General features: G+C 36.0%; 1 protein-coding gene across 1 annotated transcript in view; it reads left to right on the top strand.

Annotated features, from left to right (window-relative positions):
- Positions 1-14341, top strand: part of FMN2 (formin 2) — a 153060-nt gene that overhangs the window by 128094 nt on the left and 10625 nt on the right. Inside the window, exon 17 of the mRNA XM_056486928.1 lies at positions 6461-6610. Within this exon, the coding sequence (XP_056342903.1) occupies positions 6461-6610 (150 nt within the window). The remainder of the gene's footprint in view (positions 1-6460; positions 6611-14341) is intronic.

The following is a 14341-nucleotide window of genomic DNA, read 5'->3' as shown; positions in this document are numbered from 1 at the left end:
TAGGCAAATTTCATCATACCCAACCAATGTTCCTTAATCTGGACCTGATAAAAATATTTTCTAAAATAAAGATTTTGAAAATCTCAGTGCTCAAATTCACCATTCAATGAAAGTATAATTTAATTTAGTTATGGCCATTTTATTTTGCTGGTTTGTTACTGCTGTTATGAGGCACTTTGTTCCTGAAAGACAGGAATAAAGAAATACTCTCCCATTGGATTAAGTAAATAGAAAGGTCTGGAATAACAGTTTAAATCGAGGTTGACATAGCCATCTGATATGTGACGGGTTTATTCACTGTTAACACAATGAGATCATCATTCTTCCTAAAATTTTATTTTTCCCAAAATGTTTAGGGGAATGCTGTAGTCCTAATTTGTCTATTGAATTTAACAGTCTGTGTCACAGTATATGCTCTGTGCTATGTAACAGCATTCAGTTACAGGGTCTGCTGCCTTTAGTATAAAATATGGAAGTTCTGCATTTGTGTTAATGATAATTATGTACAACTGATAATATTGATCACAGTAGATGATCATTAAAGTAGTAATGCATTCCTACTAGTGGGAGGGAAGGTGTTAAAATTCTCATGAACAAGACAGACCAGCCTGTCAAAACATAATTTTCTGTTCTTAACATTGGATGGTTTTTGTTGAGCTTTTATTGGAAGGAAAAAAATGGTGCTTCAAAGGTAGAGGGATTTTTTTGCTGGTACTGAAGCTGCTAATTTTCATATGGTTGAAGCAATAAAAAAGATTCTGTTTAATATGAATTTATAGGAGGCAAGGGACCAGGCATGAGGGAGATGACTTAGGATTCAAAACATTGCAAATGTTTGGCAGGTTTTTTTTAGAGGGAAGGAAAAATCTCTTGAGACCTTTGTTTTCTAAGGAACAATATTACAAAATACATAGTTACACAATATAAATTGGCAAATAAGAGATGAGATTAGTGATTCTGGCAGCTAATTTAAACTGGCATATTATCTCAACTTTCTTTTTAATATATGAAGGTTACTTTTCTTCCTTTCAAAGGGAAGGGGGGAAAAAAAAGGACAAGAAGAAATTTCATACTAGCATTTAGGTACTAGATATCTTGAATGAACCTATATTTATTTTTTACATCTTTTCACTTATAATTGTGCAGAACAAGAGACAGCACTGAGGAGATGAATTTATACCTTTTTTGAAAAGCAAAGAAAAGGTGAAGAAAGTGATGTAAAGTTATAGTGCAGAGAAGGACCCTCAACAAAATACATCAATAGAAAATTACAGCTTTCATAGAATGCTGTGCATATAAAGTTTCCTAACAGTCTTGTGCTATCTCAATAGTCAGGGCGCTGGTACTCTTTTATTTGACATAATTTTGTGTGACCTTGTTGCAGTGGTTGGTATTCTGACTGAAGATTAATTCTTGCTTTCAGATGTTGAATATACTAAGAAAATAGATACAAAGCCTTGGTGTCTTTATATAACAAACCAGATACTAATATGATGATTCAAATTATTAGCATCCAGGAAGCAAATACTGTTGCCTTATTGTACCCACCTTCTATATGTAGTCAACAATTCAGGATCAACACTCTAAATGGGTTTATATGCCCATCAACTAACACATTTCACTAGTTTGCCTTTAAATAAGTAGTAGGAGATACATATAGTCTTTTCCTTTTACCTTTTTTCTTTTGGTAGAATGGGCTTAGTTCTAAATTTTATTTGTGACTTTCATTGAACTGAAAGGTGCTTTAGTAGTCTCAGCCTGATTTAGAACTGCTTCTGAAACACAACTGCTTCACAAAAGTAGCAGGTTACACCATTTACACTGACTGTTCTTAATCACTAATGGACGAAAGTGATGCTTAGAGATTTATAAAGCCAAAATAAAAAAGAATATCCATGTTCCAACTTCAACCAAAATGCATAGTCTGTTTAACCATGCAGAATAGAAACACTTTTTTCTGCTTTTAAATCCACATTAGAGCAAATCTTTACCCTTGCAGGTGATTTAGTTTGCAGCATGGGGAAACCAGATACATGTGTGTTTGAGCATGTGTTCAGCATTTCTCAGAAAGGTCAGCCAGGGCGTGTATATACCTGTGGTTACTTTGCTATTTGTTTGGCCAAGGAAGCCTGATCAAATAATGCTGAGATGAAACTACTGCTGTTCTAGTATTGTTGATTTGCTTTTGTATATGTTTATAAACCAGCCACTGCATCCCAGACAGCAGGCTTGGATTGGAATTATTGTCTGCAACTTCTTGCCAGCTGTTTTCAGAATGGAATGGGGAAAAAAAGTTGAATAATCCATAGCTACTCTTAAGATAATAGTTCAGGTCTATTAGCTGGTATTGCTGTCAATGAGCCATTTGCAATGTGAATAGCTTCTTTTCTTTTTCATATGAATAAATTTGGTTTGGCTGTTAGTACATCCATTCCTTTCTTCCCTCCAAATAGAAAAATCACTTTCATAGGCTCATAGTCATACTCAAGGGAGCACACATAAAAGTCCAGTGATTCATTCATCAAATTTCCATGTTTGAGCAAGCAGTGAGTTCAGACATCAGTCCGAAGTGGTTTTTATTGAATTACTCAAACACTTGAACCAAAGACATTAGAAGACAAGAAAGGAAGAAAAGAAACTAACCATCTCTCCTGATTATTTCCTTCCTTACTTGTCAGAGAGATGAGCAACTCTTCCATTGTTTTGAGAAAGACCATGTTATTTAATTCTCCTCCAGGGCCAGTATGAGGGATATGAGACCCGGTCTGAAACCTGTTTAAATATTTCTGGCTTTTGCCATGTCAGAGTAAGACGGTAGTGTGACCATCACTGTCATATTTTTAATCATGCTTGAAAAGTCAGGCTGTTAGAAGCAAAGGCAGTGACCTCCTTTACCTCTTTTAATCCCCGAAACTGAGTTGCATGCCCTTCTTTCCCTCTTCCATGACTCAAAGATCTTCTCTAATGCACATTCTTTTCCTTTAAGACTCTCAGAAAGAGTGTGGATAAGTATAAACCTTTCCACTTGAGAAATGGACACTAAACAAGCTTTGCAGTACTTATTTCAAAAATAAATATTTAATTTTGCATATAGGTGAAATGAAATTCAAACAGGTCAGATGAGTTACCCAAGGCTGTATGATGCAGAACTTAATCTGAGTATAGGAACAAAAGGCTTTTGATAGCTAGTCTCTTATTTGATTAAAAATGTCTATGTGATGCACAGTTAGGAATAGTAACAATGGTATTTGCAGATATTTTGTTTCAAAATCTGCTAAAAAGTGAACAGGAAAATTTGAATGACTTGTCCCAGAGAAAAGCTCCACAACTATTTAAGATATTTATTGCCTGGCTGAAGTCTGAAAGGATTGTATCTAGTCTTGGGGCTATGGGAATGTCATCAAAATTTCTCTTTGTATTTAAAATGCATGTCCTCTCCTGGAATTAGCCTTGAGATATGTCTAGTTTGACATATGTAAACATTTCCGAATCAGATATTTAAAGACCATGGTAACAGAGAGGATTTATTGCTGTCCATGTTTTATTATTTGATGCATTTGGATTGGCTTTATTTGCTTTGTCTTTCATGTGTGAATTATGCCATTTTGTCTTGTACTGCAAGATGACAGCATCAAATGTACAGCAAGCAGGTTTCCATATGTCTTCTAAATGAACTCTTAAGAGACTATAATGCTAAAGAAGGGTAGACCTCTCTGGTTGGAAAAAAATACAGCAACTGTCTTGAGTGTTTGATCTGCATGTGTAGAAAAATATATTTGATTTGTGGAGATTTGTGCCCTGAAGTATTATTGTGTTGCAGCTGATGTCTTGTGCATTGTTACTGGGCATTAGAAAGGTGTGACATACTAACAATGACAACCTGCTATGCTGCTGATGTTTCACATTTCACAGACAGCTAATTTTCCTTACCTCCCAAACTAACTGCTAGGGAGTCAAGCAACCTGTATGAGCATTGCTCTGCTTTCTATAAACCTAGTAATTATGTTACAGCTGTTAGACACAGCTGTATGAATGTGTAAGTTTGCAATGGTTATACAAGTAGTCCTCAGGGAGGTTTTCAGTCACCAGAGAAAAAACACTGGTTATCTCCTCCTGCTCTCAGAATAATTGAAGAACAGTGGAAGTCTTTGCATCTCTAATAGATGTTAGTGCTGTTGATCTTTTTTTATTCTTCTTTTAATTGAGCATTCTCTTATACAGCATGAATTTAATTTTGTTTGGTTTCCTGTTTCTTGGGATGTTTTCCTGTGATGGAATTCGAGCTCATTATCTCATATATTATTGCAGGACTTGGGATGGCCATTCACTGTCAAATTCTTTTCTTATCGTTGTCATTTGCAAAATGTTTTGAAGGCGCACTTCTCAAAACAAGGTTTATTATATGAAATTCTGTCTTTCTCTTGTTTTGTAAATCATTAATGGATTTCATTCAAAGAGCTTCTTATAAAAATACTCAGCTGATGCCTCCAGACTTCTCTCTTGTTCTTTATTCCTCACACTCCTTCAAAAATAATGTCAGTTGTCAGTTCATTCTGAAAATTCTAATAAGCCTTTGATATAATTTCCCCACTAGCCAGCTGCAGAGCTGTAATTCTGAGGGAAGAGACTGGGAGAAAAAATACCTCCCTGATAACTTTTGCAGTCTTGCAAAAAGTTGGAAATATGTGGCAATAGGAAGAAGTTTAAAACAAGGCAGCTGACTGCAATGTCATGGATATTCTTTTTGAGTGTTTCTGTGGAATCAGAGGAGAGATGATAAATATCTTTCCCAGTATAAAACTGTGGGGAAAATATAAATAAGTAAAATGGAGTATTTTAACTAGCAGTATTAATCATTAATAAATAATTTGGAAAAAACCCAAATGAAAGCCACAACAGAACCCAGCCAAAAAAAAAAAAAAGGGCATTTATTGACTAAACACTGAGTTACAGAACAGAGTGCCATGGTAGGCTGAGAGAGCTGAAGAAATGACATGATCAGGTAAGGTGGCATTTGAGTACCAGTGTCATGGGTTAAAAAATGAGTATGTTTTCTATATTTTTATGTGCTACATCTTTGTTGCTCAACATCTTCAATTTGCTTCAGCAGATGGAAAAATTAACTGCAAATTAGGAGAAAAAAATAATGTAAAATTTGGTTGGTAAATTGATTTTAAATTTTTAAGATGCAGCTTTTTTTTATTCAGCAATATGATAATATATGTGGATGCTTATTTTTCAGCTAGGGCAAAACAGCTGGAATATTTGGGTTTGAGAATTAGGGTAAACATTTTCTTGCAGAATTCGTGAGAGTGACCCTTCTGAATGGTTGAATCTTAGTATGTTATTTTCACCATCATAATCCATGAATGGATATAACTTGTGTGACTAAAACTATATCTCCATCCTTTTAGCTGGAGTTGGGCTTTTCCCCCTAATTAAAGTGATTAAAACTGTGATGTATGATTCAGAGAAATTATCATAGGAGTCTATGAATAGTAATAGATCAGTGAGAAAAGCACCAGCAATTATATTTCAAATGAGATTGTTCTCTTGCACTTTCCATAAAATAAGCAATTCTCCAGTGACTTGCATGTTGATCTTCAGATCAGGAAGACATTCTTAAAATCTCCAGTATTTACAAAATGTACAGTGAAAACACAAAATGGAATAATATTTTTTTAAATATTGCTTGATTCACTAATTATTCTGTACCTTCCTGTAACATTCCTAAATAAAATAGAAGCAATTCAAATTCAGAAGTACATTAGATTTAAGTTGCAGTCACAGTCCTCACTCAGTGTGGGAAATACGACCTTTGCATTTCAGGAGCAGCTTTCACTTGAGGAGCAGCTTGTGTGTTTGCTGCACTAGTTTTGCTCTTGCTGTGCTCAGAAGGAATTGTTGGATTGTTCTGGTAGAGTCACAATGGGCACCTGTTTTCCAGCACTGCTGCTCCTGGGCCAAGTTTTCTGTTGCGTCATTTCTTGTTTAGTACAAAGCAGGTTTGAGTTTTAATATTTCTGTGTAGTCTCCAGCCCAAGCTATTGTGTTGTATCACAGATCTAACAGAACCTGAAGAAGTTTATTTACAGTCCTTTATAGGCTTTGACTCTGTGTTTTGAAAACAGCTTTCAACACAACAGAAAAGGAGTATATGGGTGGGTGTGGATATCTGGATTTGCAGGGCTGTGGACAGTGTGTTCATTTTAGCTTTTGAAATGGAAAATACTTTGGTCAAAACTAGAAACTGTGACAAATCCCAGATCCAAACTTTACTGAAGAATCAGCTTACATTGTTTACCTACTTGTATATGAAGAGCTCAGAACTGTTACATTTTTATATTCTTTTATTTTAGATCTCCTATTAAGAATAATTAAATACTGTGTCAGTGTCAAGTAAAAAAAAATATACAACAGTAGGTACTGAAGCATTTAATATTTCTGCTTTCTTTGACAGCTTTTTGGAAACTACAGCATATTTCTGCATGAAACCAAAAATGGGCGAGAAGGAGGTGTCCCCACATTCTTTCTTCAGTATTTGGCATGAATTCAGTTCTGACTTCAAAGACTTCTGGAAGAAGGAAAACAAACTTATTCTTCAAGAAAGGTACATTTGTTTGTTTGTTCAAAGGCTTTTCTCAAAGAATGTTATTGGGAGCAATCGCACAGAAACCAGTCAGCCACACTTCATTAACACACAACCTATTGAATGCTTTTGGAGTTTTCTCAGGTTTTGTTTTTTTAACAGATCATGACACCCACCACCCACAACCCCCAGTCATCCTAATTTTTGAATGGGATTTTAATGCCAGTTTGTGCTAAAGTTTTTTGAGTCCATCACCTGAACAGTGTTTTTGGCAGAGTGTGTAACTACTATGCTACTATGAACCCAAGGAATGGAAGACTTGTTTCAGTCCTGAAAGTTGATTAGAGATTTTCATCAGCATACTTAGCCAAAGAAAGTCAAGGCATTAAGACATGGCATATTGTTAATACTTGTTTGATGATGCTGGGAAAAAAGGAAGACAGAGAGAATAAGACAATTAGCCCTGTGTTAAAAAAAGGCTCAGACTGAATCATATTGCAAATCACAGCCCTGGTGATGGGATACACAAAGGCATAAAATGGCATAAAGAATATGAGACAGTAGCTATGGTGTCTGATTCATGTTTTAGAAGAATTATGAGGTCTGTACTCATCTGCATGCAGGTAGTCCATTGTGGTCACCTTTGTTTATCAAAATTATGCCAAGGATTAATCAGTTGTTTGAAAAGTAATAAATGTCATATAAGCAAAAATTAAACAAATTCAAACTTGTAAATTCTAAGCATTAATAATCCTACAACTGTTAGCAGCTTGAGTTGAAGCTGCATCTGAGCCTAAAAATTGGTGGGGTTGAAGCTTTAGATTCATTAAATTATTGATTTCAGCCTGTTATTAGGTGAATTGACAAGAACAGACCCTTTTTCCAAGTGTACTCATCCTATGTAATTTTCACAGACATCTGACTACTGCTTTAGAAAGTTACTGAAAAACTTTCCTGAGGCACTTATATAGTCAATGTTGTGTATGCCATATATATTTGCTGTAAGTGGGTACATTTTGGAACAGTGGAAAAACTGGATTCTGCTACTATAGCAAGAGCATGGTTCAAGTGTTAACACAGTACAGCAGATCTCTGGGGATCTATTTCGTATTACTGACTGTCTGAATTAATTTCATGTAGTTAAGTATATCTCTTTGAAACTGATTTGACAGTTAAATATCTTTGGTTCCCTATGCAGGGATTTAGCTACCTAGTTAATACAGCTTAATTTAGTCTTGTATATTTTATAGAAAATTATTTAAGAAAATTGTCCTTTTATTTCAAAATACCAAGTTATTTTTCATTTAAAAAACCCAAAAATCCTCCAGAGAGTTTTCACTGCAAAATAGTTTTCTTTAGAAGACATTAACTAAATCAGCACAAAAGTTCTTCTTTAAACATCTAAAGCTTAAGAGGAGAATGGGATTGAGGTAGTATAACATACATTGAACTCAAAGAGAGTCAAATGATCCTAAGAGGATGTGTTGAAGCAGCAGAGAAAAAACAGTCTGCCAGTTTGTCCTTTCTAGGAAGGGTGGTTCTAGCCCAAAAGGACCTTAACATGTATAACCTACAAAATGTCTGCAGGTGCAAGATGTGACAGGGAAGGGAAAGGACAGTGAGAAGAACCTACAGTGGGAAAGGAAACTGGGAGATCCCTTGGAAGAACAGCAGGGATACTCTTGTTTAAACCCAGACTCAGAGCTGGTGGGTTGAAGGAGGCTTTCACTCTAACTTCATTTCAGGGAGTCACTGAGGTTAGGACTGAAAATAATACATCCTGAAAATCACAAGTAGATTTTTGGTTTGAATTTTAACTTTCACTTGCCTCATCGAGTTTAAATCTTCCACTTTATTTGATTTCTTCAGGTGAGGCAAGGTTTAGACTTTGGGGACCTTTGATATCTTGGTTGTGCTCAACTCTGAGAAATCTTTGGTGGTACTTCTTCATTGCATTTTAGGAATTAGAATGTTTTGGCCAAATGGGCAGTAAGAGTTACAGTTAAGAGCAACAGTTTTTCAAGTAAGACATCATTTTTCCAAAAATTAAGCATGTCCTTTGGTTAAACAACTGTCTTACCAAAACCTTTGCACAGAAAATACTTTGCCTCCAATCATAACTCAACCTGATATCTGAAGATGTCTTTTAGGCTTTTTTTTCTTGATTTTGCTTTTCTGTCTCCCTTAATAAAAGACAAGATGATGTGATATGAAGGTGTCTTGGTATTGAGAAGTCAAAGGAGAAAAATCTCTATGGAAAAATACGTGTGTTGCCTAGAGGTGTAAGAATGTAAATCATGATAGTTTTCAAAATCTCAGCCTAGTTCATGAGATCTGTAGGTGACACAAACCTGAAAACTGCCTATTGCCACTGAAATATTAATAATTATTTGAAGAAAATAGATTTCCCCCTTGTTCTTGATTTTTTTTCTGCTGATAAAGTTGAGGACCAGGCTAAAACTTTAATGGTGAGAGAAACTTTCTGTAATTGTTCATTGTCAGCAAAATCAAGGGACACATATGGTGAGCCTTTCAAAGACTGTGGTGTGCCACTTTGGTGAGCTATTGACCAGGTTTCTGCCTCATGAAACAAACTTTATTTACAATAATTATTTATAAAATGTATTACTTTATTCCCTTGTCTTTTTTAGTTTGTTCATCTTTATCAACCCCTGGTTTGTTTGGGTTTTCCTAGAATATTTTGTATCCCAGTTTCCATATGGACTGTGAATAGAGGCTGCTCCTTATTTAGACTCTGCAAATATGTGCTTACAATAATTTAACTCCTTAATCTTATTCCTTTACAATAATTTAACCACAGGATATTCATAGATGGCATTTCCAATGGCAGTACTATATTTTGTTACTGATAGTTTAAGCGTGTGTGTTCTACAGAAAGCAGTCAGTTCTTATTTTAAACACTTTTCACTTGGCTTTTCAACTTGCTTATTGGTTTGCCAGGCATTTATATGCAAAACATAAACATTGAAGTGTCAGACTTCATATTTCCTTACAGGAAAATGAGAAAAGAAAAATGGTGCAAAGTTAAAAACAATTTTTCTGAAGTTTTCTATTGCGTTTGGTCTTCTCTCACTTGAAGTAAAGCAGACTGGAAAATACCATCCCTAGGGAAAATTATGTGTGATAAATTTTTAAATACAGTAGAAATAAAAAGAAAAATGCACCTGAAAATTACAGTAAAAGCATAGGTCTGCCAAGAGGCTTTCTGAGCAGCAATATTTTTTGTGGTCACACTGCAGTTAAGGTTAACTAGATAATTCCATTAGAAATTGATATTGGGTTATTTATAAAGTTTTTAATTATAGTTTGTGGACATTGACATTTCTGATGACATATCTATCCTAAATATTTCCTTTTAAGTGAAAATTTTCAAATACTACTTCTTTCTGATTAAGCAGCTTTTAAAAAATCCAAAAACAACAATCCAAAACAAACAAAAAGCCTGCCAAAAAAAAAAAAAAAAGGCAGAAAAGCCCATATTAAAAAAAAAAAAAAAAGAAATCCATAATAAAACTTAATGGGGCATGTTTGGAGTTTTAACAGTTGTTGTGTTGCTGTCATTGTCCTTTAAATATATTTATAACGTGTCAGTCATAGTCTGTGGTTTTCATTCAGACTTTGCAAACTCTTGAAAGGTTTACTGTCAGAATAGCCTGCATTTTGTGCTTAATCAGCAAGAAAGACTAGAAGAGCTGACTAGCTGAAAACTTCCCTAATATTTTTGATGTTGTTTGAAAAGAGAGAGTATTTTGATCTCCACAAGCTTCCTGTTCAGCACCTTTATTATATACATGAATTTGAGGTGTTGCATACCCACAGATGCACATTGCTCTCTGAATACAGTCAGGCAATGCACAGTTTCAGTAACACCTCTGCAAAGTCTCCCATTCTTTGGAAAACTCTTAGGCAATCAGACCACCAATCTAGAAATGCCTGGCTTTCCCTCCTGTTTTGTCTTTTACAAGGTGATCTATCAATGTATTAACCCTTTTCTCATTTATCTTTCGCTTCTAAAAATGTTTTTTTCATGTTTCTGAGTTAGATGTAGCCAATCTTAAGTGCTCTATTTCAGTCTAGCATTTCTGTGAGAGCAAGAAGTATTTTTTTTTTTTCCTGACATCCAGGAAAGGCCTGCAGAATTGTTGACCAGACCCTACCATTTTCCTACCAACCAGGAAAAAATATCCTGTCCTAAGAATGAAAGATGAAAAGAGCTCATGATGCAACATCCCAACAGAATAGTCTTGAAATGTTCTAAAAAATTAAAAAGTTAAGCAACTGCTGGTCATGGAAGTAAAATATGAAAATACAGTTATCTATCAGAAAATTTCTCATTGCTATGGACAGCAATGATTAATCTTTAGGACTATATCTTTTCTTTATAGCCATTGAATACACCCTGGCTCACTACAGTAGAAAAAGCAGTGAGTCCTTAAGAAAATGTTATGTTTCAAAGTTCCATTGCTGTCAAATGTTAGCATCAATATCATCAGGGATATGGCAGAAACTCGTATGCAGGGCCACAGCTCCACCTTCCCTTTCTCTGGGTGCCAGTGAGGTGTTCACACCTGTTCGTCCTCTCCAGCTCTGGGTGTGCTTCCCTCTCTCCAGACTGTTCCCTGTTCTAGAGGGCCTGTGCAACTGGGCACAGATTTACCTTAGTTCTATTTCTGGATGGGAGAGCTGGAGGAGGAAGGAGCGAGGGGCAGGTCTAGGTGCCCTGTAAATGTGGGTATAAGGTATAAAAAGGCTCTTGCCTTTACTGAGTCGTGCTGCTGAGCAGAGGCTGTGTCAGGGACGCCAGCAGAGGAGAGTTCATAAGCAGGATCAACACCATGGTAAAATTCTGTAAGTCCCTGATATCTTGCATCACACTAAGCTTGAGAATTTCTTTTGGCTGACTTTATTCAACCCTTTAACTCCCATGATAAATCTTTGACACATTAAAAATAACCTATAAACCCAGAAAAATGCACTCATCTCTCAAAGGCAGAAGTTGCCCATTCCCGTAAGAATAGCAGTTAAGCTGGCACCTGGTGTGTCACACTGTGTATATCTAGATGAAAGGGAGATTCCTGGCCAGCATGTCTCCACAGCTCATTGATCTCCCTCTGCAGAAAGACTGGTATGTCTCCCTACAGACTCCTCGGCAGGATGATTTAAAACTTGCTGTTGAGCAATTTAAAGTCTGGCATGGGATATCTGTACGTTGCACAGTGAGGGGTGTATTGGTAAGCTGCCACTCCTGCTCGCAGAGGAGGGCATTCGATCCCATAGCACGAGCAATGTCCTCTCAGAGTAATTTAGGGGATATTTTTTTAAGGCTTATAATATGAACCAGTGAGTCAGACTTGAGAGTGAGAAATCGAGGGACATGGGAATAGGTACTTGCAAAGAAATGCAGAGATGGAAGAAAAGAGAAGAAAAACGTATATGGAGCTGCAGCCTGAGAGGGAAATGATGAACATGTGGAGTATGTTTAGTGGGGTCACATTTTGCTTGGCATGCTCCTGTAATGCCAGCTAAAAGCTCCTAGGGTTATGTTAGTGAGTAGTCATGGGCAGATACATTTGCTGAGTCTCTTGGAAGCTTTAATCTCAATGTGTTTGTTACACTCTGACCAGCTGAGCTGCATGCTGGTAGGCATGGGATAACAACTCAGTTATAATGACATGTCAAAACAGAAGACAATTTTACATGACATTAAATTGAATAATTACATGGATCTTCAGTTTTTGGGAGCATTTCACAACTGTTAACCTTAATAGCTTTCTGATCAGAATATGTTATGGGCCCTGGAAAATCTAATTTAAAAAGCCTAAACACACCAAAGATTCAGCAGCTAGCTGTGAGGCAGTACCTCACAAAGACACTGTTTGCTATCCAGATAAAAGAGATTGCTCAACATGTATGATTTGTTTTCTTCTTCCTCGTCCATTTTTTGGCAATTAATTTTTTTTTTTTTTCTTTTAATTATTGCATTACTGTACTTTGCTTAGGGGGACATAAACAAAACTTTCATTTCTTAGCATTGCTTTTGAGGGAAAAGTTTGTGGGGAAAAATAGTATTGCGAGATCCATTTCTCAGTCTGGATCTTTGGTGGAAAATCCTTTTGAATACCTTAGTCTAACATTTTTAAGCAATCCTGTGTTTTGTAGGGCAGGAAAAATATTTCCATTTGCAGCTGTGAGCCAGCTGGTGCTTACAAACATTAAACTTAAACAAAGTGAAGGATCTAATAAAGAACTAGTTCCGAATGCATGTTTTTTAATTTTTGTGATTTGTGTGAGGTTGGATTCCAGAACAGCCCCCATGTAAGCAGCAAAGGGTTCTTCAGTAGTGTCTATCTGGTGATGGTGGTGTATCATGCTAGCACATTATGCTGCATCCTAGTATGTGTGTTTAGCATATAAAGAAGGTAGCTAACAGGGTTTGCTTCCATATTCTCTTTAAGAATCGTCTTCTCCACATAGTCTGTTTACCAAGACTCTTCTTATCCTTTTCAGACATTACGTTTTTTTGCCTTCTTTTGCCCAACCTGCTGCTTAAAAATGTTTTACAGCTAACACAGGCTTTCACACTTCTGTTCACTTCTTTTGCTTGCCGATTATGTTGCCAGTTTTACCTCACTTCTAATCCTCTTCCCTTTCCTTATAATTTCCTGTTGAATTTCCTAACCAAATAGCCCAAATGTAGCCAGCTTCTTTGAGAGCAACCTGGCTTCAGTTCCAAGAAAAACAGTGGAAGGCGATGACTATCTTTTCTTAGATTAATGTCAGTCTTGATATATAAAGTCTGTAGAAAAGTGATTTCCATCTTGCCTCAAGGTGGCCAGGTACAGCCTGAAATACTGGCCACTCTGGCAATTTAATGACGAAGGTCATGAAATGTATTTAATGTATTTAAGTGGGGATATGTATGCTTACATTTTATTAGAAACAGCCATTCTTGAACAGTTAAATTTTTTTATTTTGTTCCATTTTCAACATGAAATTCTCTTTAATGTTAAAATTATAATTTTTAAATCATGTTTTGCACAGTATTCTCTTTATTTTATTTATTTGCATCTGTATATCTCTTCACAGATAAGAGCAGAACCCCTAGATCCTCAAGAGTATGATTGCCAGAGAGAACTAAGTGAAACTAAATAATTCTAAATTGAAATACTTTCAGAATATTTTTAAGTTTGGTGAAGCACAGTGAGACTGTAAATGGGAAACTCAAATTTTCATTTCAGTTGGCCTCAAAGCTTTATTTTAGGCCCATTTTAGTGATTCACACTAAAAAAATGTGAAATGTATTCCTCAACATCTACACTGTTGACAGAGGAGGTCTTATTCAGAGTCCTGCTACAGATTATTTTCTACGTTAAGTGGCCAGATTAAAACATTTTAATCTATTTGTCTGTGGTCCTCTGAGTGAAATTATGATTAATCACTGTGTCTTTCCAACAGCCTCTGTCTGCCTCATGGTCTTTGAATTAACCATGCAAGGAGCTGGCAGGATGTCAGGATAGTCTAATACATTATCTCTCTGTTGGTAGGCTAAGGTTAGGTTTCCTCAGTTTGTTTGAAGGGACCAGGTACATTGCAATGTACTTCTTATCTGTATAAAGTCTTTGCAGACAGTTACTGAATCATATCTGTGTCATCACTTCAACCCTATTGGCATGAAAGTAAAAGGTCTACATTTTTTTATTTGACTTTTATGTTGGCAATTGTAATTTTCCG

This window comes from Oenanthe melanoleuca, chromosome 3, assembly GCF_029582105.1.
Source record: "Oenanthe melanoleuca isolate GR-GAL-2019-014 chromosome 3, OMel1.0, whole genome shotgun sequence".
In the NCBI taxonomy this organism is placed as follows: Eukaryota; Metazoa; Chordata; class Aves; order Passeriformes; family Muscicapidae; genus Oenanthe; species Oenanthe melanoleuca.
Note: the sequence above shows the minus strand (reverse complement) of the source record. Positions and strands in the feature narration are given on the sequence as shown.